This window comes from Megalops cyprinoides, chromosome 4, assembly GCF_013368585.1.
Source record: "Megalops cyprinoides isolate fMegCyp1 chromosome 4, fMegCyp1.pri, whole genome shotgun sequence".
Taxonomy (NCBI): Eukaryota; Metazoa; Chordata; class Actinopteri; order Elopiformes; family Megalopidae; genus Megalops; species Megalops cyprinoides.
In genome coordinates this window covers 32,994,773-33,019,627 of record NC_050586.1, presented here as the reverse complement: position 1 = coordinate 33,019,627, position 24,855 = coordinate 32,994,773, and the positions used below count along the sequence as shown (strand labels likewise).

General features: G+C 42.0%; 3 protein-coding genes across 7 annotated transcripts in view; 1 reads left to right on the top strand and 2 right to left on the bottom strand.

Annotated features, from left to right (window-relative positions):
• rtkn (rhotekin) overlaps window positions 1-2,175 on the top strand; it is a 70,661-nt gene extending 68,486 nt beyond the window's left edge. For 4 of the 5 annotated variants that reach the window (XM_036528017.1, XM_036528016.1, XM_036528018.1 and 1 more), the window contains exon 12: window positions 1,438-2,175. In XM_036528017.1, coding sequence (XP_036383910.1) covers window positions 1,438-2,042 — 605 coding nt within the window. In that variant the 3' untranslated portion in view covers window positions 2,043-2,175. The remainder of the gene's footprint in view (window positions 1-1,437) is intronic. The other variant, XM_036528020.1, reaches the window with a different exon arrangement.
• A 4,779-nt stretch (window positions 2,176-6,954) lies between these two features.
• On the bottom strand, window positions 6,955-15,701 carry LOC118777037. Its single transcript, XM_036527745.1, has 6 exons — window positions 15,575-15,701; window positions 12,410-12,560; window positions 11,997-12,049; window positions 9,947-10,044; window positions 9,124-9,295; window positions 6,955-9,017 (listed from the first exon to the last, which is right to left on the bottom strand). The coding sequence occupies exons 2-6, from the start codon at window positions 12,552-12,554 to the stop codon at window positions 7,488-7,490; spliced, it is 1,998 nt and encodes a 665-aa protein (XP_036383638.1). The 5' UTR covers window positions 12,555-12,560; window positions 15,575-15,701; the 3' UTR covers window positions 6,955-7,487.
• A 4,050-nt stretch (window positions 15,702-19,751) lies between these two features.
• LOC118776463 (drebrin-like protein) overlaps window positions 19,752-24,855 on the bottom strand; it is a 39,196-nt gene continuing 34,092 nt past the window's right edge. The window contains exons 12-16 of the mRNA XM_036526822.1: window positions 24,148-24,684; window positions 23,956-24,072; window positions 23,673-23,779; window positions 22,712-22,763; window positions 19,752-21,177 (exon numbers count right to left, since the gene is read on the bottom strand). Of these exons, the coding sequence (XP_036382715.1) occupies window positions 21,041-21,177; window positions 22,712-22,763; window positions 23,673-23,779; window positions 23,956-24,072; window positions 24,148-24,684 (950 nt within the window). The 3' untranslated portion in view covers window positions 19,752-21,040. The remainder of the gene's footprint in view (window positions 21,178-22,711; window positions 22,764-23,672; window positions 23,780-23,955; window positions 24,073-24,147; window positions 24,685-24,855) is intronic.

Here is a 24,855-nt window from a genome sequence, read left to right as displayed (position 1 = left end):
CCCAAGTGCTAGGTAAACACTGCCACTCCTCTTGTGGTTAATTGAAATGAAATTTAAAACGTGTAAAAAAAAAAAACAAAAAAAAACAAATGTCTTGTTCACTTGAATTTGTTGGCATTAATACAAAGTTATATGGTTGAAACGTTTTCAGAATTTTCAGGTGAATATATCACTTCTAATGTAGCTGCCATAGCTATTGAAATTATTTCAGGCCTCTCTTTGGAATTTGGAATAATTTTGATTTGGAAAAAAATATTTTGGTGTAATTCACTATGAATGCCTTTTCTTTGAAAGCAAATAAAAATGTCAAACATAATCAGGGCAACATGCGTGAAGTGTGGGTTAGTGACAGTTTGCCAGTAACGGCCATTAAAGCCGTAGGGCATGTCAGCCCCACCTCGAAACCATGTGCAGTATACACACAGCAAACCAGTTCCAGCTTGACAGTCCCTCTGCCCCCGTAGACAGCCTGAATTCAATCAATCAGTCAATCACTAATCAATTCATTTCAATTTCATTAGGATAGCGGGGCCCAAAAGTTGTGCCCCATTGGAATTTCAATCAAAAATTATATCACTTGAATTATTTGAATTTACTTTGTGACTCTCTTTATCTACAAATATGAGATGTCTGAACATCTTCTGTGTGTCTGAGCCAGTTGATTATTCTTCCCAGGGTTTTGTGATGAATTGGTGGCCTTTTTTTTCTAGTTTAGTTCACAACAATATGAATTACCATCTCTTCTGTACATGAAAACCGTCTTTCTTGTGTTCATTTCACAGCTATCACTTACATTGGGGTGAATTTTTTTGTTGTTTCAGAGTGCATTATGAAGAGGCAATGCAAAAATATAAATGGAATGAAAAAATACAATGCAACAATACAATGCAAATCACCTAGATTTGGCATTAAAACAATGAGAAAGTGTCTGTAAACTTGTAATTTCGTATATTGATAAAAAAAGACACAAAAAAATACATGAATGTCGATTAGCTAATTCCATCTTGCCCGCTTAATGAGAAACAAAGATCACATTCAAGATGAAATTTACATATTGCGGAACAAAGCTAACCTAAAAAGGCATTAAAGTGCAGCCGATATAAACAATTCATTATTTAACCATAAATTATCATCAGTTAACTCTGAAAACAGAGTGAAAGTCTTTGATCTAAGAGAGGTGTGGCGTTAATCAGGTGAGGGGGTTACAGAAATGACACATGACATAGTGGGATATGAAAGCTCTAATTATAAGAGATTTGTGTCATGTATTTTCATGTGTAATATGTCTGTCCAACTCCCATTGAATCCAAATCCCATTGAATGGGTACCTTTCAGGGAGAGCTGGATTAAGTCTGATACATTTTGGCAGTCAGCCCTACAGTACAATACAGTAAGCTCTTCTGTGTGTAGTAACACCAGCCTCTCCTCCTCTCCCAGTTATTGACATCTCCGATGACATTGGGACAGTGACAGACATCCTGACACAGCGCATGCAGGAGTTTGACCTGAGGAGCCAGCTGGGGTCCACCCCTCCCTGGATGTCCCTGTTCGAGGAGTCTCCGAGCCGCCACCGGCCCCCCCGCGTGGCCGGCCACAGCCCCCGCCCCCACTGCCGCACCCCGCGCAGCCCCCGCTGCCCCCGCCCTGGCCTGCTCTCCTCGGACGCCAGCCTCACCTCCGACAGCGACAGCCCCTACAGCGCCAGCCCCTGCTCCCGCCACGCCTGGGGCGAGCCGCTGCCCCGCTTCCGCCCGCGCACCCTCTCCCTGGACGCCAAGCTCACCAGCCTGCGGGGGCGGGGCTACGGGGGCCTGCAGTGCACCTGCCAGCCCCCTCTCTCGGGCTCCTCCTCCTCCTCCTCCCGTCCCCCTCAGATAGGCCTCTCCTGCTCCAGCTCCACTTCCAGCACCAGCTCCAGCGAGGGCAGCAGCACGCCGGAGTCCGACGGCGGCCCCTTCTCCCGCCCCGCGCCAGCCCGCCGCAGCATCAGGAACCTGCGTGCCAAACTAGACCCCCGTAACTGGCTGCAGAGCCAGGTATAGCCCCTCCTGCCCACGCTGAACGCCATTCGAGTGTCTGTCTGGACTCTGAGTCTTCTGGAAAGTACTGGAACAATCGTCCTGAGTAACCATCCACGCCAAAAGCAGTGGCCCTGTGGCACCACCTCACTCTGTATGTACTTGAGACTGAGATATCTCTCATTTGGACACTGAGGACATTTGGAAGGGGTGGTCAAACCTGCTTAACCTTCCACTGACAATGACCAGTTGGACAAAAATACTGCCATTTTGTATTAGATGAGAAGGCCGTGCTGTTGGAGCTTAAACTGGAAAAAAAAAGCCTCTTCTGTGTGACAAAGAGGCTAAAGACACTATGTCATGCTATACTGATCTGTCAGTAAGGGTATGGTTTTAAAGCAGTTTCAAGTCTAGCTAGTCACAATATTGATCGTCTACCACTTCTTCTGGGATAGCTCCCGGATTTAAAAAAAAAAAACAGGAGTTTACCCACAATTCTGCAAAGAGGCATAATCTCTCTTTGCTCTTGGTCTGCTGAACTTGAGCTTGGGGATCAAACTGGCTGACTGAACAGCATGTGACAATGGCAAGGCATGAGCTTATCCTACTTCAACTTCTACTCTTTTGAAGTCTTGGCTCTCTAATGGGACTTTACTGGCTGCTTGGTATGTGGTTTGTTGTGTGAAAAGAAAGCATTGCTCTTTTAAAGGAAAAAAAAGCATCGGTACTGTGGCATGCACAACGCATGGTCAGTTCAGACTGCAAGTATACAGTTGGCATGTGGACAGGACATTTAAAAGAATTCCTCCATTTAGAGGGATGTGTAGTATACCAATGTGAACTAGAATTTAGTTCACTTCATGAATGTGACTTATTTGGGGGATGAATGACTGCGTACTAATTTAATATATAATATGCCAAATTAGACATTGCATTGATTTGTTTATGAAGGCTGTAAGGGTAAAACACATCAAGCAATAAATTACATCATGTTGGGCATTAAGTAAGTGGGTAGTCATTCGTGCCCCTAAGAGCTTGTTTTGTTTTGTTTTTTTTTTAAGCTCACACCTCAGTTAAACTTGAGCACAAAAATCCTTTTCTGAACCCGATGTATCTCAACAGGGGTTTCAGGTCATTTCAGGTTTTACCACTTTGAGGTAATGTACAAGAGTGCTTAAGGTGAGAGAGCTGGTTGGTCAACCACAATCTCAGCATATGCAATCTGATTCACTGTCCTAACCCCAGGCAAAGTGCAAGGTGAAGCAATATTGCTGAAGACCTTAAACTGCCTTTTGGCTTTGGAAAAAGTAAAACAGTAAAAGTATTGTTCCCAATAGGGCATGGACCTTTCCCCTTTAGTAAGTGAATTGTTTGTCAGTGGCTTAATTTACACTTCCCAGAATAGCCAGTATATTCAGTATATAGAGTGTGAGCATTATGACACTCCTCAGTTTACACTTCAAGAACTTACTGAAACCAGTGAGAAATTTAAAAGAAATTTATGTAGTGTACATTATAACCCCTTCGCTACAGAAACAGAATATAGCGTAGCATTTGTTATTTTGTGTTTTCTGAGTATTGAAAAGCCTCGCTCCTTATAAGAACCACAAGTCAGGTGTTTTTAAACATTGTCTGTAGTGGTGATGAAAAAGACCAGACCTTGCATTCCTCTCTGGTTCACATAGTGCTGCAAAGCCTAGCGCCCAATACCTTTGCTTAACAAAGACCCTAAAATAAGCAGCTGTGTCCCAGGAACTCAACAGAGCTCTGCTCATTTTACTAAAAGTAGATCTGAAATGCTTAAAAGCGGCATTTGTGACTGTAAAGTTTTGTAATTTAACTTTTCTTTCTTTTTCGAGATTAAATGTATTTTGCATTATTGATTTTTGTTATAAATGCAACTATGATGATATATTATTTTAACAAAAGAATACTGGTCTTTAACTGATTAGATAGTTAACCTTAGGACGGGATCTCTGTGTCTGCAGCCTGTCTGCATGCGCAGCTATATAGGGGACAGATAAACCTTTATTAAGGAATATTTAACTCATTTTAAAGTTTGACCTCATGATAATAATAAATACTTTATGAATTTGGATTGTCCATGTTCTTTCCATGTCAACACAAAATCTGAAGTATCATTACAGACACATACAAACTGGTTAACAATAAATGCCATGACACTTTGTTTTGGCCATTCAATTGCAGGAACGAAACAAGTTGTAAAATTGTGGGATTTGGAATGTTGAAAAGCATGCATTTCTCCACCAGGACAGACATACCGGAAACCTCTATTTAGTGCACCTGTAACTCCTGAGGATAAGTATAGGGGATTAGTCTTTGAAACACATTAAACTTCAGATTTGGAGGCAGGTTTCTGAGCTCACAAATTAAAGAGGCGCATGTTCAGATGGTGTCGACAGTCTGGCCTCAAGCACTACCCTTGGATCAGTTGAAAACCTTTTCACATAATGGTTGTAGTTAGTATTAACATGTAGTTAGTTGGTTAGCATGAGATGATGGCAGAAACCTCTCAGAATTGGACAGATACATTGAAGGAAATGTTTGTCATCTTGTCGAAATAATAATGTCGCTTCAGCCTAGTCCCACAGACCAGTTAAACCAGTTCCCATGGCAAAGACAGTAAATCTCTCACTAAATTCCCTTAGTGCCTCTGTCTAAGTATTATTGTTATTGCAATTAGTCTCCCATTAATTAGTTTGCATCATTTGTACTAACCCACAGAATATTATTGATAGCATTGCTGGAATGAGAGTTTTCAAATAGTTCTTGGCAAAATCTAGATTCCAGAAGTCTTCTGTGGAATCTGTATTCACCACAGTAAGAAGCATGGGAATTTGAAATTTATCTCTTTTTTCACTCAACCCTTCGGTTCATTCTAAAAGTATGACTAGCAGAATATTTTTTATCGGATATCGGATTTGCTGAAGTCCTCATTCACTGATGATTACCGATAACATGAAGCTACTCAGCAGTAAGTAGCAGAAGAAAAGAATACTGACTTCTTTCTGTGTCCTTTGATTTCATCTCTGCAATGCATTTTTTCCCCTAAAATTAGTTTTCTTCTTTAGGGTTAGACATTTATACACCATACCTGTTCCTAAGGTAAGCCCTAGTCCCAAACATTGTCTTTATCTCATATCATGTCATGTATTTAGCTGTGTGGTTACTAATAATATATGCTAATATATTATTAGATTTATTTTACATGGAAGCGAGGCTCATTTTTTGCAATTGTCCCTGATAATTATTCGCTGATCTGTTACTGTGAGGATCTCCACAGTAAGGCACTTCCCTCCATCTGAGCAAGCAGTGCAGGTGTTGCAGGACTGAGACAAACACAACCTCGTTTGGGATTTGATGGCCTCAGAGTCAATGGCTTGTTAGCACTCAAAGTTCTGCTTAAGCTTGACTACACAGGCATGAAGCAGACCAACAGCATCACAGTAAAACTAGGAAGAAACTATCCATCCAGAGGTCTGCGGTTTGTGGACGTTTGTGGATATCCATTGGTATTGGCCACATTAGGCTGTGTGCTGAGCTACTGTACTATGCTGAGAGCTGGGACCTGTTTAGTGATTGCTGTGAAGTGTAAAGGACAAGGAAGGGTGTTCGTCCCTGTCCACGGTGCTGAATTTCTATAACTGGAACACACCTCCTTGCAAATCATTGTTGCCCACATACCTTGGACCTCGCCCCACATCGATGACGGATAAGAAGACTAGCATGGCAAGTGTGAATTGTTTCTCAAGCGTTATCCGATCACTTCACAAAATAAAGCTAAAACATCTTAACCTCTTGACCTTGACCCTAAGACATGGTGGCTCTACTTGTCAACAGAGACCGTGGCTGCAGGCAGATATGTGAGCCGAACACAAGGGCTGTAAATCTTTACCCTCGAGAAGAGACATGAAACAGAGTGAGATTCCTGGGCTTGCTGTCATTCCTGCCACACCACTTCTGCACTTCGCTGCCAACACAGTATAAAGTTGGTGGGAAATGTGTCCTTTACAGGTTTCTGTAAACACAGTAAGCCGTACATAAATCTGAAGAGAAGCCTTGTGACAAGACAAGAATCTTTTACGACACAAAGTGGACGTGCACGTGTGTAATTTGTGTGGGTTCTTTATGAGGGACTTCCTGTAAGTGATATGTACAGTGGTTCTGTAGCAAACCCCTTATTAGAACCTCTTGTACAAACTGTATGATTGCTGCTGGAAGATCTGTTGACACTCGCTAGTTTCCCAGAGCTAAAGTAAACTTTTTTTTTTAAATATTTGTACAGATAGCAATAAACTTTAACTGTTGTGCCAATATAAAGAGCAAAGTCACATGAAAACAAGGAGTCAGACACATTGGTATGCACTTCTGGTGAAAGAAAAGCACAAAAGTAAGTATTGATTTTCAAAAACAGAAGATTTGGTACTACCTCTCTTGGTCAGCCATTTTGCTTTTCTTTCAGGTCAACTAACAAGGAGCAATTGAAGAGTTGCCTACAGGCATAAAGCTACTCAAAGCTGTCATCACTCTCATGTCCCATGTGCTCTGAGTTCTGAGTACCATGTCACTTATTTCCTCCTGAATTATATGCATATATGTGAGCCAAGTTTTGATTCCTCCCCTTACTGGAGGTCTAGATAGTTACTTTTATGTTTGCTTGTGGTTTGGTAGCACACAAAACCTGTTTAGGGCAGTTATTATAATGTTTACACTGTGCATGAAGTACTTATTAATCATCTGTTTCCACAGAGGGCGATTCTTGAGCCTTTTAAATATAGGCTTAGATTTTATTGCATTCTAGTAAAAAAAACCTAAAACATCACAAAGATTTATAGTAACAAAGGTTTAAAGGTTTAAAAAGTATGGAAGTACAACGGAAAACATTTTGCAGCCATGCTACAGGTATGTCTGCTTTTTCATACAGTTATGCATAAATAAAATAGCCTGGAAGTGGAAGATCTCTTGATTTCTGCATACAGTTTAGTCCATCCATTTTAATGCTAGCTTTATTACATCACATATATAACACCAATCTTCTGCTACATATGAAACATACAAACAAAACAAAACCAGATATGAGATTTTAAAAATCATTCATAAAAGGACCTGCACCGAAAAGCTGTGAAACATAAAAATGGTTTCTTTGCTTCTTTAGACAGTAATGTCCAAGCATTCAAAAAAGTAGACATCTGACAAAAAGCTGTGCGGGATATTGGTAAGGAGCAGGGCTCCTTGGGATATGAGCCCTGCTCCTCCTGGTTTGATTCCCAGTTTTGTATCCTTGAGCAAGGTACTTAACCTAATTTGTTTACGCAAACATTCAGCTCCATAGATGGACAACGTTTTAAAATTGCAAGAGGTGAAAACTACCCTTTCTCTTCCTGCTGATGGCAGTTCACAAACCTCCAACAGCAGCAGCTGTCTGGCACGCTGTCTTCTTTGCCCTCCCTATGGAGAGCTGTAGACAAGTCGCCTCAGGCTTGTGTATTCCTCAGGGGTTATGGACAGCAGTGGCGATGAAGGGAGGTTGCCCTTGAGGAATGAGGGGGGTCCCGTCACTGCTGCTGGGATGCCTTTAAGCAGCCCTGAGGCTCCGGTTGGCCCCAGTCTGCAGTGAGGGGCTTCCGGATTGTGCGTGGCAGAGGGAAACTGCATGCTGCTTGTAGGCTGGGCATCAGGGTGGCCCCTGCCTGCTTGAAGCTCCAGAGAGTACAGGCGTCCCATGTGGAACAGTCTTTGGGCTTCAGGGTCTTTCCACCATGGCGACAGCTGGCGGTTGACATCACCGATGTCCGGTATGCCGTAGAAAGCACCTGGCAGGGGACGGGTGGTGTCACCGCAGTGTTTTGGTGCAGACTGTGAGTTGCAGGGCTTGCTGGCTAATGAATCTGGGTGATGGCTCTGGCTGGTGAGGTAGTGGTGGCCTCCAAGGTGATGCTCCTGGGCAACAGGGTAGGTGAGGCTCCCATGTCTTTTCATGACGCTTTTCCAGTGTGCAGGCTCCCCCAGAGTGATCCTGCCATCACGATTAGGAAGAAGGAAGCTCAGGTCAGAAGGGGTGTGAGTCATGGGGAGTTTGTCAGCAGCCTGTCGAAACCACTGCTTTTCCCCAGCCATCACAAGATCCCCGTTGGCCTTCACATCCACAGTGCCAGGCCTGTGTTGGAGGAATTTGAAGCTGCCCTGCAGAGGTACCCCTGGGGTCTCGGTCTGCATTTTTCCAGTGGAAGCCGTGGGGAGATCCAATCGGGAATGGGCATAGCTTAGCTTGAGAGGCCCCTCCACTTCTCCTATGGGTGATGGCTTGAGGTTTCTTCCCTGGATTCCTTTAACCATGAGGTTCTGAGGCTTTAAGCTGCAGCCCAGTGGAGGTGAGGAGCCGAGGTTAGTTTCGGTTGTTGATGACCGGGCTGGAGATATGTCACGGGAGGAGGTCAGGTCAATGACAGGCTGTTCCTGGACACCAGGAGAACGAGTGTGTGGCTGGGTCAGACCAGCCCCTGTAGCTGCTGCTGCAGCTCTTGGTAACATACACTCCTTTTCCTTAATCATGCTCCAATCAGAGTACAGCGAGGAGACCCTGTTTAGGAACTTGGGCTTATTGTTGTTTTCAAGCGAGTTACAGGAGGATTGCGGCTGACGGACAGTATCCACACCACCCTGTCTGAGGCTGAGGTTCAGTGGCTCCTCACGCCCTGGGGAAGTGGGGTGTTCCTTCTCCAGCTGCTGAGGCTTCACCAGCTGCTGCTTTAGCCCGTCACTCACCACCGGGTGGGCGAATGAGCAGGGTGGATGGGTGGAGGGTGGAGGATGAGGCTGGGGGTGGACTTGAGGGTGAGTGTTTGGACGGGGGGGCATATTAGGAGAGACAGGGAGACAGGCCGGCAGGTCAGGGAGGCTGATGTTCAGATATGGTTGGTGTTGCACAGGCTTCGGCATGCTCTTTATTCCTCTCTCCGGAAGAAGGTCACAAGATCTCTGGGGGCACAGAAAACAAGGGGGTTTGAGAATGGGACTACATTTGAACGTTGAGTCAAATTATTGGCAGCAACTGCAGGGTGTAGGAGGAGAGATGACTGCATACCTGGGCTAGTGTAGGGTTCAGGATTCTGTTTCCTGCTCTGAATTTTTTACCCCTTGGCCCTTCCTTCTCCTCCAGGGGAAAGCTGTCATGGTGAGACCTTTTCTGTGGTTGGGTAGGGGTCATGGCCGTGTCCTGGTCCTGTTTAAGGTGGCACTCGTAGGGCAAAAGTAGCCTAGATAAACACAGGGTACAATTTTGAGGGCATCCCCACACAGGGCTTATCCACAGACACATACATTCACACATATACACATGCACACCCACACACATGCAAGTATGCACATACTAAGTACAGTACCAGTCAAAGGTTTGGACACACCTACTCATAGAAGGGGTTTTCTTTATTTTTACTACTTTCCACATGTTTGAATAATAGTAAAAATATCAAAACTGTGAAATAACACAAATGGAATTAAGCAGTGATCAAAAATGTGTTAAACAAATCAAAACAAATCAAAAATCTTATATTTTAGATTCTTCAAAGTAGCCCAAAATATTTTTAAAATTTAAATGTTTTTGGAAAGAAATTCTTACATAAGTATTAACTTCACTATTTTTATTTGTCTAAGAAACAAATTTCAAGCATTTAAGCTTAAGTCTTTAGATCAAATGTCTTTGAATGCATGTTTCCCATTATCTTGATCAGATGTGCCCAAATGCACATACAGAGCAAAAAATGTAAACACATTAAATACATATATGTAAATAGGGTACCAACCCACGGTGCAATGAAAGGAAATGTGAATAGCACAGTAATGATGAAATTCGACAGCATTATGTGTGTGGATCTTTTCTGTAAATCTGTAAAAGGCATGTGGCTCACTTTTCGTAGTGTCGTCGAGTGCAGGTGGCCGCGCTGGTGCTCTGAGGGTTCCCCCCTAGCACATTGTACACCTGCTTCCATTGCTGAAACGCTGTCACCTGGATGGAGCGGGACAGAGAGGCGTGGAAGTCAGCATCTAACAGAGGCCACCGGGTACATGGGTCAGGGTATTGGACTAATAAGAGAGCGAGGATCAATGAACCCCGTAATGGGTGGGGCTACCGTGTGCTGCCAATCACTGACTTGAATGAACCAATCAAAAGACTTGGATCTTCATGACAAAACACCATGATTTGTTCAAACCAGTCTATCACTGATGACGACATGACAGCTGCACCCATCCTGAGGCTCAGTACTTGTAACCAAAAACATTCACTCTGCAAAGCATGTGCTCTTCCCCACTTCAGCTTACATGGCTCTTCTACATTTACAATAGCTCTTTTTACACAGCACACGTTTTTACATATCCTTTTACACAGCTGGAATTCCACTGAAATAATTCACGTTGTGTACTTTGCTCAAGGGCACAAAAGCAGGGCCCCAGCAGCGATTCCAAACAGCAAAAGTACGTAGTTAACCTTAATTGCTTTAGTGAATTTCCAGCTTCTCGACTACAGCTACAGGGTATACACATGCGCATACACACACAGACACACACACACACACACACACACACACACACACACACACACACACACACACACACACACACACACACACACACACACACACACAGACACACACACACACACACACACACACACACACAGGCATACGCACATATTCCTGGACATCCATTTGTTAATGTGCATGCATAATCAAACCAAGAAAAAGTGATTTGAAGTTAACAAGTCATGCAACCGAAACACCCTTGTTTGGCTGACTTTTTAATGATATGTAAAATATACCAAAATATATCAAAATCTAATAGATGATTTCTCTACAGTGTTTTAGGCAGTGGTCATTTTAATGGAAGTAATTCATTTTAATGTCTTCTTAATGAATTAGCTACACTCATGTACTTCAGTGGATCAGGGGCACTGACTGTGATTCATTTGAGCTATGACCAAGACCAGCTGGAGGGACTGAATTTCTCTATTTTTTCCTTTGTCTATGAGAAAATGGGATTACATGGTACCCTTTGCAGAGAAAATCTGTATGTCTGCATCAATGTAAATGTGCAGTCCAATAAATTTTACGTGATATCCTGTGACAGGAAAGAAATGAGATGATATTTTTTCTGCATGAATGAAAATGGTGAAGACAAAGCAAATGCAAGTTCTGTATGAGCCAAAAAAAGACCAGATTTGCTGTTTTGCACTGAGCTGCAACGACCAGCTCCAATGCTTCATTAAAAATAAACAACTGTGTTGACTTCTCTCCTGAGATCCCCTTTCAAAACCAACCGACTTTAACCAGAAATTCCTGGCATAAGTCATGACGCACCTTATCTCACGTGATGCTGAGATTAGCAATTACAAACCGACATGAAAATCAACATTCCTCCGACAGCAAGAGATGATTCTGACAGGATTTCAAAGTAGCAAGGCAATTGTGGTGTCTTCTGCAGTGTCCTTTGCACTTATTACATTATTTCTGCTGCTCTGCTTGATAACACACATGTGTTCAATTTCTTTCTCATCACCTGGCAATTTCTACCAGACCAGGGTAAGGGTTCCTTCACTAAGGTCACAGTCACAGACTAACCTGCTGACCTCCCTCAAACGTGTGACAGATTTGAGGATAATTTCAACTCTCAACTTCGTTATAACCGCACAATTATTTAATCACAGTGGAGTTATTTGAATATGCCAACAGAACGGTATTCTCAAAAATACTTAAAACATCAATTACTTATCACTGTGGAATGTGCATATATTTACAGAAGACAATATGCTTGGCTGATGGATGTTGTGAATTTTATTAATATTTGCCTTTCTCCAAAAAATGTGGTTGATCTAACTGGCTGTTTTTTTGAAGTGGACAATTAAGTAAACTCATTATGTGTAAAACTTGACAAGCAACTGATGACAAGTTTTCCATGTCTTACCCTATCAAAGCCTCCAAATTCTTGCACAATCTTGAACATCAAAAACAGATCAACTGGAAAGAGAAACAAACATTTGTTTTTCATATTTATTTAAATGACAATAAATGAATATAATTGTGCTGAGGATGTAATTGATAATTGATGGCCTTGTAATAGCCTTGTATCAGTGACTGTATGTTGCAAATAGTGTGTATGTATATCTATAGTGTATATCTTGTGAGTGTGTGTCTTCCCGTACATATACATATATGTGTGCAAATGTGTATGTACATACATGTATGTACTCATATGATAAGTATTTATTTGTAGTTTATACTTGTGTATTTGTGTGTATGTGTTTTTATCTGCGTGTGTGTGTGTGTGTGTGTGTGTGTGTGTGTGTGTGTGTGTGAGTGTGTGCATTTGTAACTCACGCCGCTTGAAGCCCAGGTGTGGTATCCTCTCGATAGGAGTACCCCTGTTCGCCATAAAACGGCAGAGATCCTCCAGGAAGCTGGCTTCAGTGAGTGGCTCCCTGCGCAGTGGAGTCTGGGCCCTCACAGTCCCCTCCAGAGACATGATGCCCTACCAAACACCACACACAGACACACAGCATTTAGGAGTGTATTATGTCAAGCTGAATTTTTGCGGTTACTGGGACTTGACTGAATGTAATAGGGTAGTCAGCATTGGACAAGAGGCCTTTGTATAGAGAGTGGTCCAAACCCTAGACAGCCTGATTGATTGGCTGGGTTGTTTTGCGGAATACCTACAGCAAGAAACCATGAAATGTTGGGCAACACCTTTGAGTAAACACTTTCCCCAATGTAAACTCTTGTGCCCTTCATAGTGTATGTAATACTGTTATCTATACAGAACCATGGGCTTCTCATGTCCAGGAAACCATCTTCTGAAAGGCAGACATGGGATTGGTCAACACATGGTCGAAAAGCCGTTTGAAGGCTAATAATTCTTGATTAACCGGAGAAACAGAAAAGCAGCCTAATTTTGCAATTCTCAGCGGACACGCTTATAGATGACGATTTGTGGGTGTGCTGCAATCTAATCGTTCCTTTTGTCCTGTGATGAGACAGACAGAATAGAGAGAGAGGGAGAGGCTCATCACCTGTGATGACAGAGGAGACCAAAACACAGGAGGGCAGGGCTGCTGTCCTGACATCCCAACTCAATGTGGGATCCGTGATAAGGGCGACATAGCAAAGGAGGGCCACGAGAGATGGACATTGGCATAGTCATGATTAATGAGGGGAGGAGCAGAGCATTTTCTACCTCTTGTCAATTGATGGCAGTTCCATAAAATTAAAATGCAGACTCTGATACCTAATACATTTCTGTATCTTGATTTTAAGTTTATATGTACTAACATGTTTTTGGTTGTGTTTCTGGGGTTATGGTGGCTGTTATTCTCAGACACAGCCTGTCTGAACTAAACCTCTTTGCTGCCCTAAAATTTTACGACCTTTTAAAATGTACACATTTGGAGTTAATGCCAACAAAATGGTAAGTTCTGTATCAAGCAACTCAAATTACATGTCGATGCCTTACGGAGACGTTTGACAGTATTGTTTACTGGAGATTGACAAGTTGATCACAACATTTCCAAAAATATTCAACTATTGCCAAATTTAGAAACTGCCATCTAAACCCAGCTTTGGAGAAGTATGCATAAAGAACACTATGTAGTTGTTTGGGCTCTCCCACTGGATGCCATGTCAGAGATTGAAATCAACTGTGAGCCAGAACTGTGCCAGTCTATTGGACAGTGCAGTGTGATAGCAGCACTACTTTAACAGGCTTTTGGGATTGAGCTGCAAAGTGACCTCTAAATTCATCACAAAAAGCAAAATTGGATTTGTTGGTGTCAGTGGTTCTATTCAGATATTGGAAGAAGCATGCATCTATGGCCAAGAATTTTATAGTGCACTGTTAACCAGTGAAAGAAGAGTAGAGGAATCTAATGGCAATGCTTCAATTTCAGCGGCTGCAATCTTTTACAAACTAGTGACTGAGAAGTTATAAATAATGCTTAGTTTTTATTTATTCATTATCTATCTGGTAGACCCTCCATACCAGGCATTGGCGCATCCATTTTCTCACGGCAAAAAGGGACAATGTTCCTGTACTTAAACATTCTGCATACAGAACATACTTTCTATGCTGGGCCCTCTATCAGTAAGCGCATGTCATAAGTCACATTATCAGGACATTCTGTGTAAGTAAGGTCCAGGTTGTGTCACAACATATCACATCTCATGACAGTCTTTCTTGGTTGACATAAGTGTCTATGCCGAATTGCTCAAGAATGACTTATGTCATTCTTTATGTCATTGATGAGGAGTCCAGCATATGAATGACATATGAAAGGCATTTTGAATTGTTGCAAATTTGTCATCCTGACATATATACAAATTCACACTCATACAGTTTTATCACACTGACTAAACACAGTTGTTGGACAACCAAATCATTCTCTGCTACAGGGAAAAGAAAAGAGTACAATTTATGTGTGAGGAAAGGCTAGAAAAAAAGTGATCAACCAATGATTTTAATTCAATGGCACTGGAGAACATTTCATCAGAGCAGCGTTCTGTCCGTTTTACTGTCCTCAAGGTTTCATATGCTTACACCTAAAAACACACACGCACGCATGCACACACACACACATTTGCACACAGAAACATATGCGGGAACGGATGGCTACTTTTCACATAATCCATGCAACATAAATAAATCCGCAATTCATTTAAATACCGCTGCTATTGGTATGGCATTCCAATGAGTCAAAGAGAAACAAATGGTAAAATAAAATGAAGTGAGTGTAATTCTGATGCAGAGACCAAATCACACAAGCAAAACAAATTACAACATAATGAAACCAAGAATACCTGTTCTTCTGAGATAAACACAAGTTCCAAACATACACCGTAGAAATGACAAAACTAATTTAAGTGTGAAAACATGCTACGACTGGGTAGAACTCGGGTTTATATACCCATAATTCTTACTAGCCACGACCAAGAAAAAAAATAATAAACAAGCATGAGCCATAAGGATTTCATGTCATTTCACAGGTGTGGAATCATATCAGTCACATAAATCTTCGTCTCAACACATCACGTAAATCGATACACTAAAGCTGTACAACAAAAATGCCCTAAAAATAAGGGTAACCATAAAACATATATGGCTAAGAATTAGTCAGGTATGCTCTGTGTTTATCGTACGATCTCCGTAATATTAGCAGAGCCAGAGTCTGAACGGAACAATCGACCTGCTCCGATATTACCGGAGAGCTCAAACTCAGCGGAAACTTCGCAACCGTCCCATTAGTTCAGAGGAAACATGCACATAACGCTTTCTTGTTCTAGTTTTTTTTCATGCTGCAACGCATTATTTATTTTTTTAAATGAAACATTGTATGGCAATATTTGCTCTAAGCTAAAACGTTAAAGACGTACCAACGCTAAGAACCATACGAAGGCAGTGGTACCCATTTCACACACTTGCTGAGCTCACACATAACATCCTTATAGTCCTTAAAGTCTTTATTAGCCAAACAGAAACAATACTCTGCTTACTTGTGGTATTAGTGGAAATCCAAAGTGAGATAACGGGTCAGTCCCCTCTTTCCCTCTCACGTTTTATAAAGGCTATGAAGATGACTCCGTCGATCTACTCTAAGACGACTACCATCTCTGTCGCACGGGTCTTTGTTATCTACCTGTGTGACATCACCGACTGTCACCTCTGGGTGTGTATACTGTATTCTACCTGTACGTCTCCTGAAATCCGACTGGTCGCACCTGTTTGTTGAATGGGTGCCAAGGCTCAAAATGATATGTTACTGGAGGTGATAATGAACTATTTTAAACTCAAAGAACAATATTGGCGATGTTTTAATTAAGAAATGGTTTTTGGGGGTATCATAGGTTTATGGATATCATAAGTTAAGAATTTGTCATAAACAATCGATGGAATGAGTAGCAAGCCATTGCACAACTACGAGAGAGTTAAACATCTTCAAAACATTCTAAGCTATGTTTATATCAGTATAAAATTGCATAAGTTATACATTTGTTTATTTAAAATATAGGTACAGTACCTGTCAAAAGTTTGGACACATCTGGTTAGGATAATGAGAAACGTGCATTCAAAAACATTTAACCTTTTTAACGATGTACGCTTAAATGTCTTTTTTCCTAGACATGTAAATCGTGAAGTTGATTCCTACATATTAATTTCTTTCCAAAAATGTTTATTTTATTTATTTATTTAGGCTATTTTGAAGAAGCTACAATATAAGATGTTTTTTATTTGTTTACAACACTTGTTTGGTCACTTCATAATTCCATTTGTGTTGTTTCATAGTTGTCTTTACTGTTATTCTAAAATGTGGAAATTGTTAAAAATAAAAAAGAAAAGCCTTTTCAAAGTTTTGACTGGTAGCCTACTGTATGTATATGTGTACATGCAAGGAACAAAGTCTTTAACCTACTATCTGGTTTACATCTGGTCTTTTTGCTGAAGAATGACACCAGACTCAAAAAGCAGTGGGTGTTTTCTGCATTTCTGTGTATTTAAAATGCTTACATGCTCAGTGAAGAGTTGTACATTTTTATTACTGATATCACATGAATGCATAACAGACATAAACTGAAGGGGATGTGAAAAGTCCATGCAATTTCCAGCGTGTGACAAGAATCAAATCAGTGCAGTAAATACCACATACATAAAAACACAAACATTACATATATATGCACTCAAAATACCATTAAACATTTTCAGGGAAAGGGCAAAATTGGCATGACCCAGGCAAGGAAGAAATATGAGCTAAGTGTGCTTTTAACACCTGATGAATGCTGTGTGAGCTGAGCTGTGTCATTTGACATCAATGACTGGGAGTCCATCTACAACACAACAAAGCTGTTTTCGCTTGTGAAGGCAGGGTGGGTGTGATGGTCCATGTTTCCCTCGTCCCACTGATGTGATACCCTCGAGCAGCTTATGAGGCACCTGTTAGACATGCCGATGACATCAGTGGAGATGTACCCATCCTCTAATCCACATTTGTGCCACTGTGGTGTATTATGGGATTTGTGGTGTGAAAAATAGTGATCCACTGCATGCAAGTATAACAGAGAACAACATTTGTCATACTTCAGCGCTCCTATATGAGTACAGATAATGTTGCAGAGAGGCTAACTTAAAGTAGAACAACAGATTCCAAAAGGGTGAAAAAGGACACAAATCATAAAAAGAAAATACTAAAAAACAATGCTCTGAATTCTAGCAGTCAAAGGGAAAACTGAACACAGAAAATGAAATAGGCTAGTCAGAAAAAAAATGGTTATGCCATAGAGTGCTCTGTCTTTAACAAAACCTGGAAAATGCAGAATGTGGAAATAGAAACCTTACGTAAGGATATAAAGTTAGATTCATTCATCTATGCCAATAAAAAAACCCAATGTGTTCAACATGCTTATAGTTCTGATCATTTTATAATGTTGAGAATATTTGGTAAGTTTTCTTGCCCTCCACACAAGGTGCACCTTATTTCATTGGGCACTTTGATATATCAGGTCTATGATGATCTGTCTTTAAAAAGCATTATATTATGTAATAAAATTAAAATACAGCAAAATTGCATATAAAAAGCATACCCAAACAGCATCTAAATGACCTCCACATAATACAAAAGTACATTCCAACACAACTCCTTATCCATGGCACAAGTGAAAGTTGTATACATGCTTGGATACAGACCTTTTGGTTCTGTTGTGTTATAGGGGCACAAATTTTATTATTGTGTCAGGTTATAGGCCAAATGCACAGCAATTATCTACATTGCATACCTTTGATGCAATGTGCTGTGGAAGAAAAGCACACTCATCTACATTACATGACAACCATTTCTATACATTTATTACCATGTATTATCTGAAGAACTTAACACAGTGTGTAAATATTTGTACAACATGCCTACAATTATACTTCCACGGGGCGGCATATTTTCCACAACCATGTACTTTGAACAGGATGAAATCTAAGTGTAAGCATCCTTATGTTGATCCTTGAAAGTGCACTGAACCCCTAGCTTTCTTTATACTTAGTATACTTCCTTTATACTTTAAGACCGTTAAGATCCTGCATTCAAGAATAAAACCAGGGATATTTGAACTCACAATTAAAAAATGATATGGAGCTGGTGGTGGGACTGTGTGTTGATGTTATTTAACTTCTAGGACCTTGACTCAGTGCCTTTGTAATTATATATCAGGAACGAAAAAACAGCATTCATGATAAGCAAAAATGCTTGTGCACTACATTGCTGAAAAAGAATGTATGAACAATAAAGGTAAGCTCTTTTTTGCTAATTGGGCCTGCTAGCCTTTCTTTCTTGTTATGTGATTCATTGTACAGTTGCAGCACCAAACATAACACATTTGAGCCAAACTTTTCTGCAAGCTGAGCATAGTTCTGAAATTTCATTTAAATGGTAGTAGTGAGCTACTGAGGGGCTGCCAGGAAACAGCAAGACTGAAGAAGCTGTATATTAACTCCCATTAATTCACAGAATTAGCATGATAGCCTTTACTTTCTCCATCTCTCCCCAGCATGGCTGCTCTCCCAGCTGGGCACTCGCTACACCGGAAAGAACCAGTAAGAAGGCGCGGTCACTTAAAGAAAGGTGCTGGGAAGGTAAACGCTTACTGTAAGGAAGTGGATAACGTGATGATCTGAGGAGATAAGAATGCCAGGCTTGATGATGCGTGCCGTCAACTACATTGATCCTGATACATCCAGATCCTTTCAATGCCCTGGAGAGGAGGCTGTTAAATGAAATGCATGGAATTTCACTGTCTCTAGTTTTATCGGTTGCTGCCTGTTATTCTGACATGCAAACTCACTACTGAGAATCTGGGATGCACAAATACGACGTGCAAACTTAAGTGAATCAATGCATAAAAAGTCTTCAGCAAGTGACTGCAACAAGTTCCAAAGAAATAATATCTGAATAAGGAATGCAGTAAAATGAATACGACTAGGTATTTTCTTTTGAGAAGTATCAGCATTTTTTTCAATCTTTCTTCTTTCCTATTTGACAATCGCAATTTATTTGTCTTTCCATGGAGGGGCAGGATGGTGTTAACTCTTCTGTAGAAAAGAGAACATACTTTCATTTATTTACAGAAAGATCCTGCACAGATCCAACACTTCTTGGATATTAATCACCACAGTGGTACAATTTTGTCAGTCGTGAAGTTATTTTTATTTTTTCCTGAGTGAATTGGATGGGATTCATCAACCATTTGGAACTGGCATCCAAAACGTCTGTAGTAAAAACCGTTTTTGAAGGTGATCATTGTTTATTACTGACATTATCTCCACTCCTCATCAGGATAACAAAGTTGGTGATTAATGTAATCTAGCAACCTGGTTGCACTCCACACTCAGTTTACAAGAAAAGACCCTGATCAAAACACATGCTATGCCCTCAACCTAGTTGAACCTACGCACACAGCTAAATCTGTAATGAGAAATGCGTAAATTAATATTCTTTCCTAGAAAACCTTGTAACACAGCACTGTACAAATAAGCCTGAACAAATATGACCATGTTGAGCAGGTATCTAACTGCAAACTATAGGACACACTGTCATGAAACAGAGAAGTCATGCTAGATGGTTTAGACTTTATATGGCTTTTAATAATGCCTATTAAAACCTCAAGTGATGGTTAGTAATGTGCATCAGTGGTTAACAATAAAAGCTAAATAAGAAAGGACCTAATGAGCCACATAATCAAATACAATGCTACTTGCAAATAAATATATATATTTTTGGGAGGTACAGCTGTTGTGTAGGTGGTGTTTAACAATCCTCAGCTACTCAGCCTTGGGGCCAATGCAACTTGCCAACCAGCCCTGCCAGCTCATTTATCATCACAATGGAAGGGGGAAGGAGGACGATGTGACAGGAAGATAGTCTATAAAAGCAAGCTACCAAGCAGACAGATACAACACGCTCTTGCGGAATGAATGAATTATGACAAACATCGGTAAAACAAACAGAAAAAAACAGCCTATTCAATTCAGGTTCAAGAAATAATATATTAAAGAAAGAAACCGGGGAAAAATACCCTCCTCTACTTTAACAATGTGTATGGATCAGATTAGGTATTATTTCCCGGTATATTATGTATATTGGGTTGTATTTTCAGGGGTTGTGTCATGCTCTAGGAGCAATGTCAGAGTGCTTCCAGCAACAGTAAAGAGCCCCTGTCAGAGTCGGTTTAACATCTGGTAGATGAACAGCACCTGAACTTGACATTAACCTTTGACCTGAGCACCGCCAGCATGCGCTGAGGTCACACACCACTGCAGATGCAGGATAAATAAGTGAGCGTGTGTGACGGTGCCAGGGAATCACGCGCCGTGGCTATCCCTCGGATCTGCACGCTGGTGGCTTGATTCGGGGAGCGGTGGGGGGTGATTACGATCTTACACTGCGGCACAGTGGGTAAAGCTCACAGAGCGATCTAATGCCCAGAAAGCATGGATACAATGCAAGAGTCGGACAGAATACAGCTGTCAACCAAAGGAGGAGAGGGGAACCCCCACTGTTACTTCACCCACGCTGGAAAGGAGGACCCGAAAAGACCAAGAGAGGAAGTTGGTCTTCAGCGCTGACATGCTAAGAAGTGCTGCAAAGAAGTAAAACTGCTACAGCTACAAAAGTCGTTACATGCCGCTGGGCCTCAATTAAAGTACGTGGCATTGAGACAGTTGTATCAACCGGGTCCCAGATAAGAGCCATTGATGTTGTTGATGTTGTTCAGTTGTCTGATTTGTTGCCTTGAATTGAGCATACCTTCGTGGTGGGAGGTACTGATTAGACTGCTGTTGGTCAGTGGTGTATGGCCTGACCACTGTTCCTAGTCCCTGAGGAAGTGTGTGTATGTGTGTACTGCGTGTGTGTCTGTGTGTGCATGGCTATGTCTGACTGTCTGTCTGTTAGGAAGAAGGTTGCCAGGGAGGCCCTGCGCTTAGATGGTCTCCACGTAATTGGCTGGGAAGAGCCCCTGGCGGCCATCTTTGCTGCAGCCCCTCCACCAGGCCTTGTCCACAGTTTCCACGGCGCTGATGATGTCACCGGGCTCCAAGGAGAGCTCTGAATCATCCTCTGTGGGAACAGGAGCAGTAGAGAGGGTAGAGAGGACATCAGACAGCAGCAAAGTTGTACAAAACAGTGTTACAGGAAAGCAATGACGTAAACAGGTCCTACAGACCAGAGGCTGGGCACCACTATCAATGGGACATCATGGGTTACATCAGAGCTCAGCCCATGGGTATGAAAGAGCTGAAAGAACCCATCACAGACAATTCGACTAAGACGGATAGGTTTGGCAAGGGAAGCGCTAATATCTACCTGCCACGTACCTGCCTTTCTAAAAAAATTATGTTCTTTTTGTTTCTAGCCAAACCTCTACCCCATGCTTTTGCTGACAGACTAATGGTGTAACCACCCAAATTACAACAATAAGTATCTATGTGCCAATGGAGGGACTATCAGTCATGTTTCTCAGAGGGGGAAGGGAGAGGAGTGGAGTCCCAGAGAGTAAATAATCTGTGTTTTTTCAGATGGCTCCATTTGACTGATCCAGCACTGCAGGTTAACTTTAAAACAGAACAATTTTACAACAAACATATTGCGAACTCTTTATTATTATTTGCAATGTTTTTTTTCATTGATGATAAGGGTGATAATGATGATCATAGCAGTGGGTTAAGTGGAAGAATTAATTATTAACTCAAGAAACTAATTAATTATGGTCAGTCACATGAACAAATTACACGAATCTTGAAATTAACACCTTAAATGGTGAACCCGTTGTTCATGGTATTGTAATGACCATGGTATTGCAATTACGACCAGGTGTTACTGATGTTCTGTTGTTGTATTCATGTTGTTCACGACCTGTCTGCAACATTGTGCAGGTTTTCCCTGTAACCATCTCTGGGAGTCGCTATACGAGGAATATGGACAGAAATCTCTCTCCCTGTTGGATAAAACTGCAGCCCTGCTGCTGCTGGTCCAGGGGAAATTAGCCCAGAAGGTGTGAGTGCTGTGTTGTCACACAGGAAGCTGTTAATCACCTTTCTGACAGTCTTCTTGCGCAATTCCCCGTAGCTCAAAGTACTAGAATATCAGAAACGCTCACTGGTACGCCTGTGACTATTCTCTCGGTTACCTGTGACACAAAACGTCACAGCATGCATGGAATAAATGAAAAGAATGCGCGGATATGAGATGAACAGGAGCACATCGGGTGTGACGGTAATCCAAACAAAGACCTATTCAGCACATAGATGAAAGGAGACAAAGTCGTGGCAAGAGGAAGGGAGACAAAAGAGAGGTTTTGGTGTGAATGTGTGCACAGGAGAAAGTGATATGAGGTCAAATTAACTGACAAACTGGCATGACAATAACAGGCCAACTGACATAGGCATTTTAAGGGATACAGGTGCAACTGGTGCTCACTCAAGGGTGCAATACTTTAATGTATTTATGTGAACATTTTCACAAACCCTTTCCAAGTGATTAGACCCACACTCCCCAACCCGATGATGTTTATACACTGTATAAGCAGCCATTTTGCACTCCTACAGTACAACAATATCACAATAACAACTCATGAAAAAAGACTAATTCTGACCTGCTTGGTAGTCATACAGTGCTCTCACACACAGCTGGCCATCTGGAGTGGTCTGAGAGAGAAGACAGGAGAGAGAGAGGCAAGGAAAAAGAGAGATTAGCGATATCTTAATGAAACACAGTGGAGCAGACTGCAGAGTGTGTGTCTCATAGTGATGCTAATCGAAAACAGACAACTAATAATTAAGAGGTTGCCAAGCAGCTTACAAACCTGCCACCGTGCGTAGTATAGAGCATACATGCATGTCTTCCAGTGCACAGGTAAACAGTGAAACCAATACCTGTCCTAAACATACCATCTACCCTGTTCAAGGCACTCTCAGGGCAGTCTAAAAAAAGCAACCCATGTGAAAACTGTTTCATCACAATGTGAAATGGGATACACACAGATAGATAGATAGGAAACTAGACAAAAGGAGACACAGACACTTTGACAGAGTCTCACAGACTATGATGTACAGCGACTGGCAATTATTAGTCATTCACATCAAAAGATTATTCAGCCAGACAAAATTATAGGTAACTGTTAAAAGTGGAGTGAGGAGCAATTGTAGTTAATTCAGTCAGTATGAAAACATGCCCTCAGCATCTGTATCTGAGCAGCAGTTACCTGTGACTAATTCATCACCACTAATTAATCGCCAGGCTCCTTAATAATGAACCAGCACAAAATTATAACTAGGAGTTAGACATTAAGTAATTCCATATACTGGAGGCACAAGAAAAATACTGCCTCTACAATTTTCTTAATAGGCTCAGATTATTTATATGGAACTATACATCAGATTTTGCTACAATTTCCCCTGTGGCAAAAGGGTGCCCTCTAATGGTGTCTTTGAGTATGGCAGGTGCATAAAATTTGGAAAGGCAAGGAAACAAAGCAATCCACCTAAATAATTACAATGGGGTATCAAAGAAGAAGAACATAAGTGGGAGAGGAAGAATGTGTGGCTCATGTGCACCTCTTCTCCATTCTCTGTGCTCTCCTTTATAATGAAGTCCTCTTCCACCTCAGCCTGCTTGACGGCACAGGGGGACAGCTCTGTTTCGGAGGGACTGAGGGAACGCTCTGGGAGAGAGGGAGAAAAAACAAGGGTATTCTACCTCGATCACGAGGTTCATCTTTCAACCAGGAAGACAGGGTTTAATACTGCAATGCAGTCAAGCTGTAAATATAAAATTGCTGAGAACTAGGCTCTCCAAAGGCTCCTCATGTTGTTTTGGCTTTCAGTTTGACTGGCATACCTGTGCCATTCTGTTCCACAGGCACTAAGTCCTCTTCTTCAGCTCTTATCCCATTGGTTGGCTGTGCTGCTGCTTCCTGTGTCGTGGGCTGCTGTACACACACCGCATCTGTGGCCTCTGTGATGAGATACCCCATCAGTTCCCGCACTTACTCATCCCCGCCCCGTCCACCCACACAATTCCCCATTCTACCTGTTCTGATTGGCTCCTGGAGTGGCTGACTGACAGCCTCAGGCTCCTCCTCCTCTTCAGCTAGCTCCACCAGGGTTGGTTGGACTGACGGGGCGCAGGCCTGCGGCTCAGATCCAGGTTTGCCCGTCTCCTCCTGGTCGTCTGCATCCCCGTTCCCAGACTCCACCAGCAGAGCCTTTGCTAGCTCCGGTTCAGGTTCTCTTTCCTCTGGCGTGATTTCGGCCATGACACACACGGCAGCGACCGGCTCCTCCACAGACACGTCAGGGGTGACCTCCCCTTCCTCAGGCTCGTTCTTCTTCTCGTTGACCTCTGTGGGGCGTTGGCTTGAAGGTGAAGCGGCGAGCATGGAGACAGTAGCTGTCTGTGTGACATCCACTGAGACCTCCTCTCCCTTCGTCTCCTGCACTCCAGCCTCCTCTTCTTCCTCCTCTTCCTCGGCGAGGGGGGCGATGCTCGTGTCCACCAGCACGGCCTGCACCGTCATGTCTGCCTCTGGCTCCAGATCACTAAGCATCCGTGTGGCCACATACACATCTAGAGAGGACATGACGGAGCCCCGAGAAAAGGAAAAGAGAGAAGTCGTTGTCATTTGTTCAAGAACATACCCATACATCACTCTACTAAATTCCTTTTTTATTTGGAATGCCCCTGTTTTTCCCTAATTTGGAATGCCCAATTATATTATATACACGTTCCACCCGTACG

Bases quoted from the DNA above. Each gene is read 5' to 3' on its own strand.
- LOC118777037 (XM_036527745.1), bottom strand. From the start codon at position 12,554: ATGTCTCTGGAGGGGACTGTGAGGGCCCAGACTCCACTGCGCAGGGAG. The intron at 12,050-12,409 runs GTGAGTTACAAA...TTCTCTTTCCAG, and splicing joins ACACCTGGGCTTCAAGCGGC to TTGATCTGTTTTTGATGTTC. The intron at 9,018-9,123 runs GTATGCAGTCAT...CTGTGCCCCCAG, and splicing joins TGAACCCTACACTAGCCCAG to AGATCTTGTGACCTTCTTCC.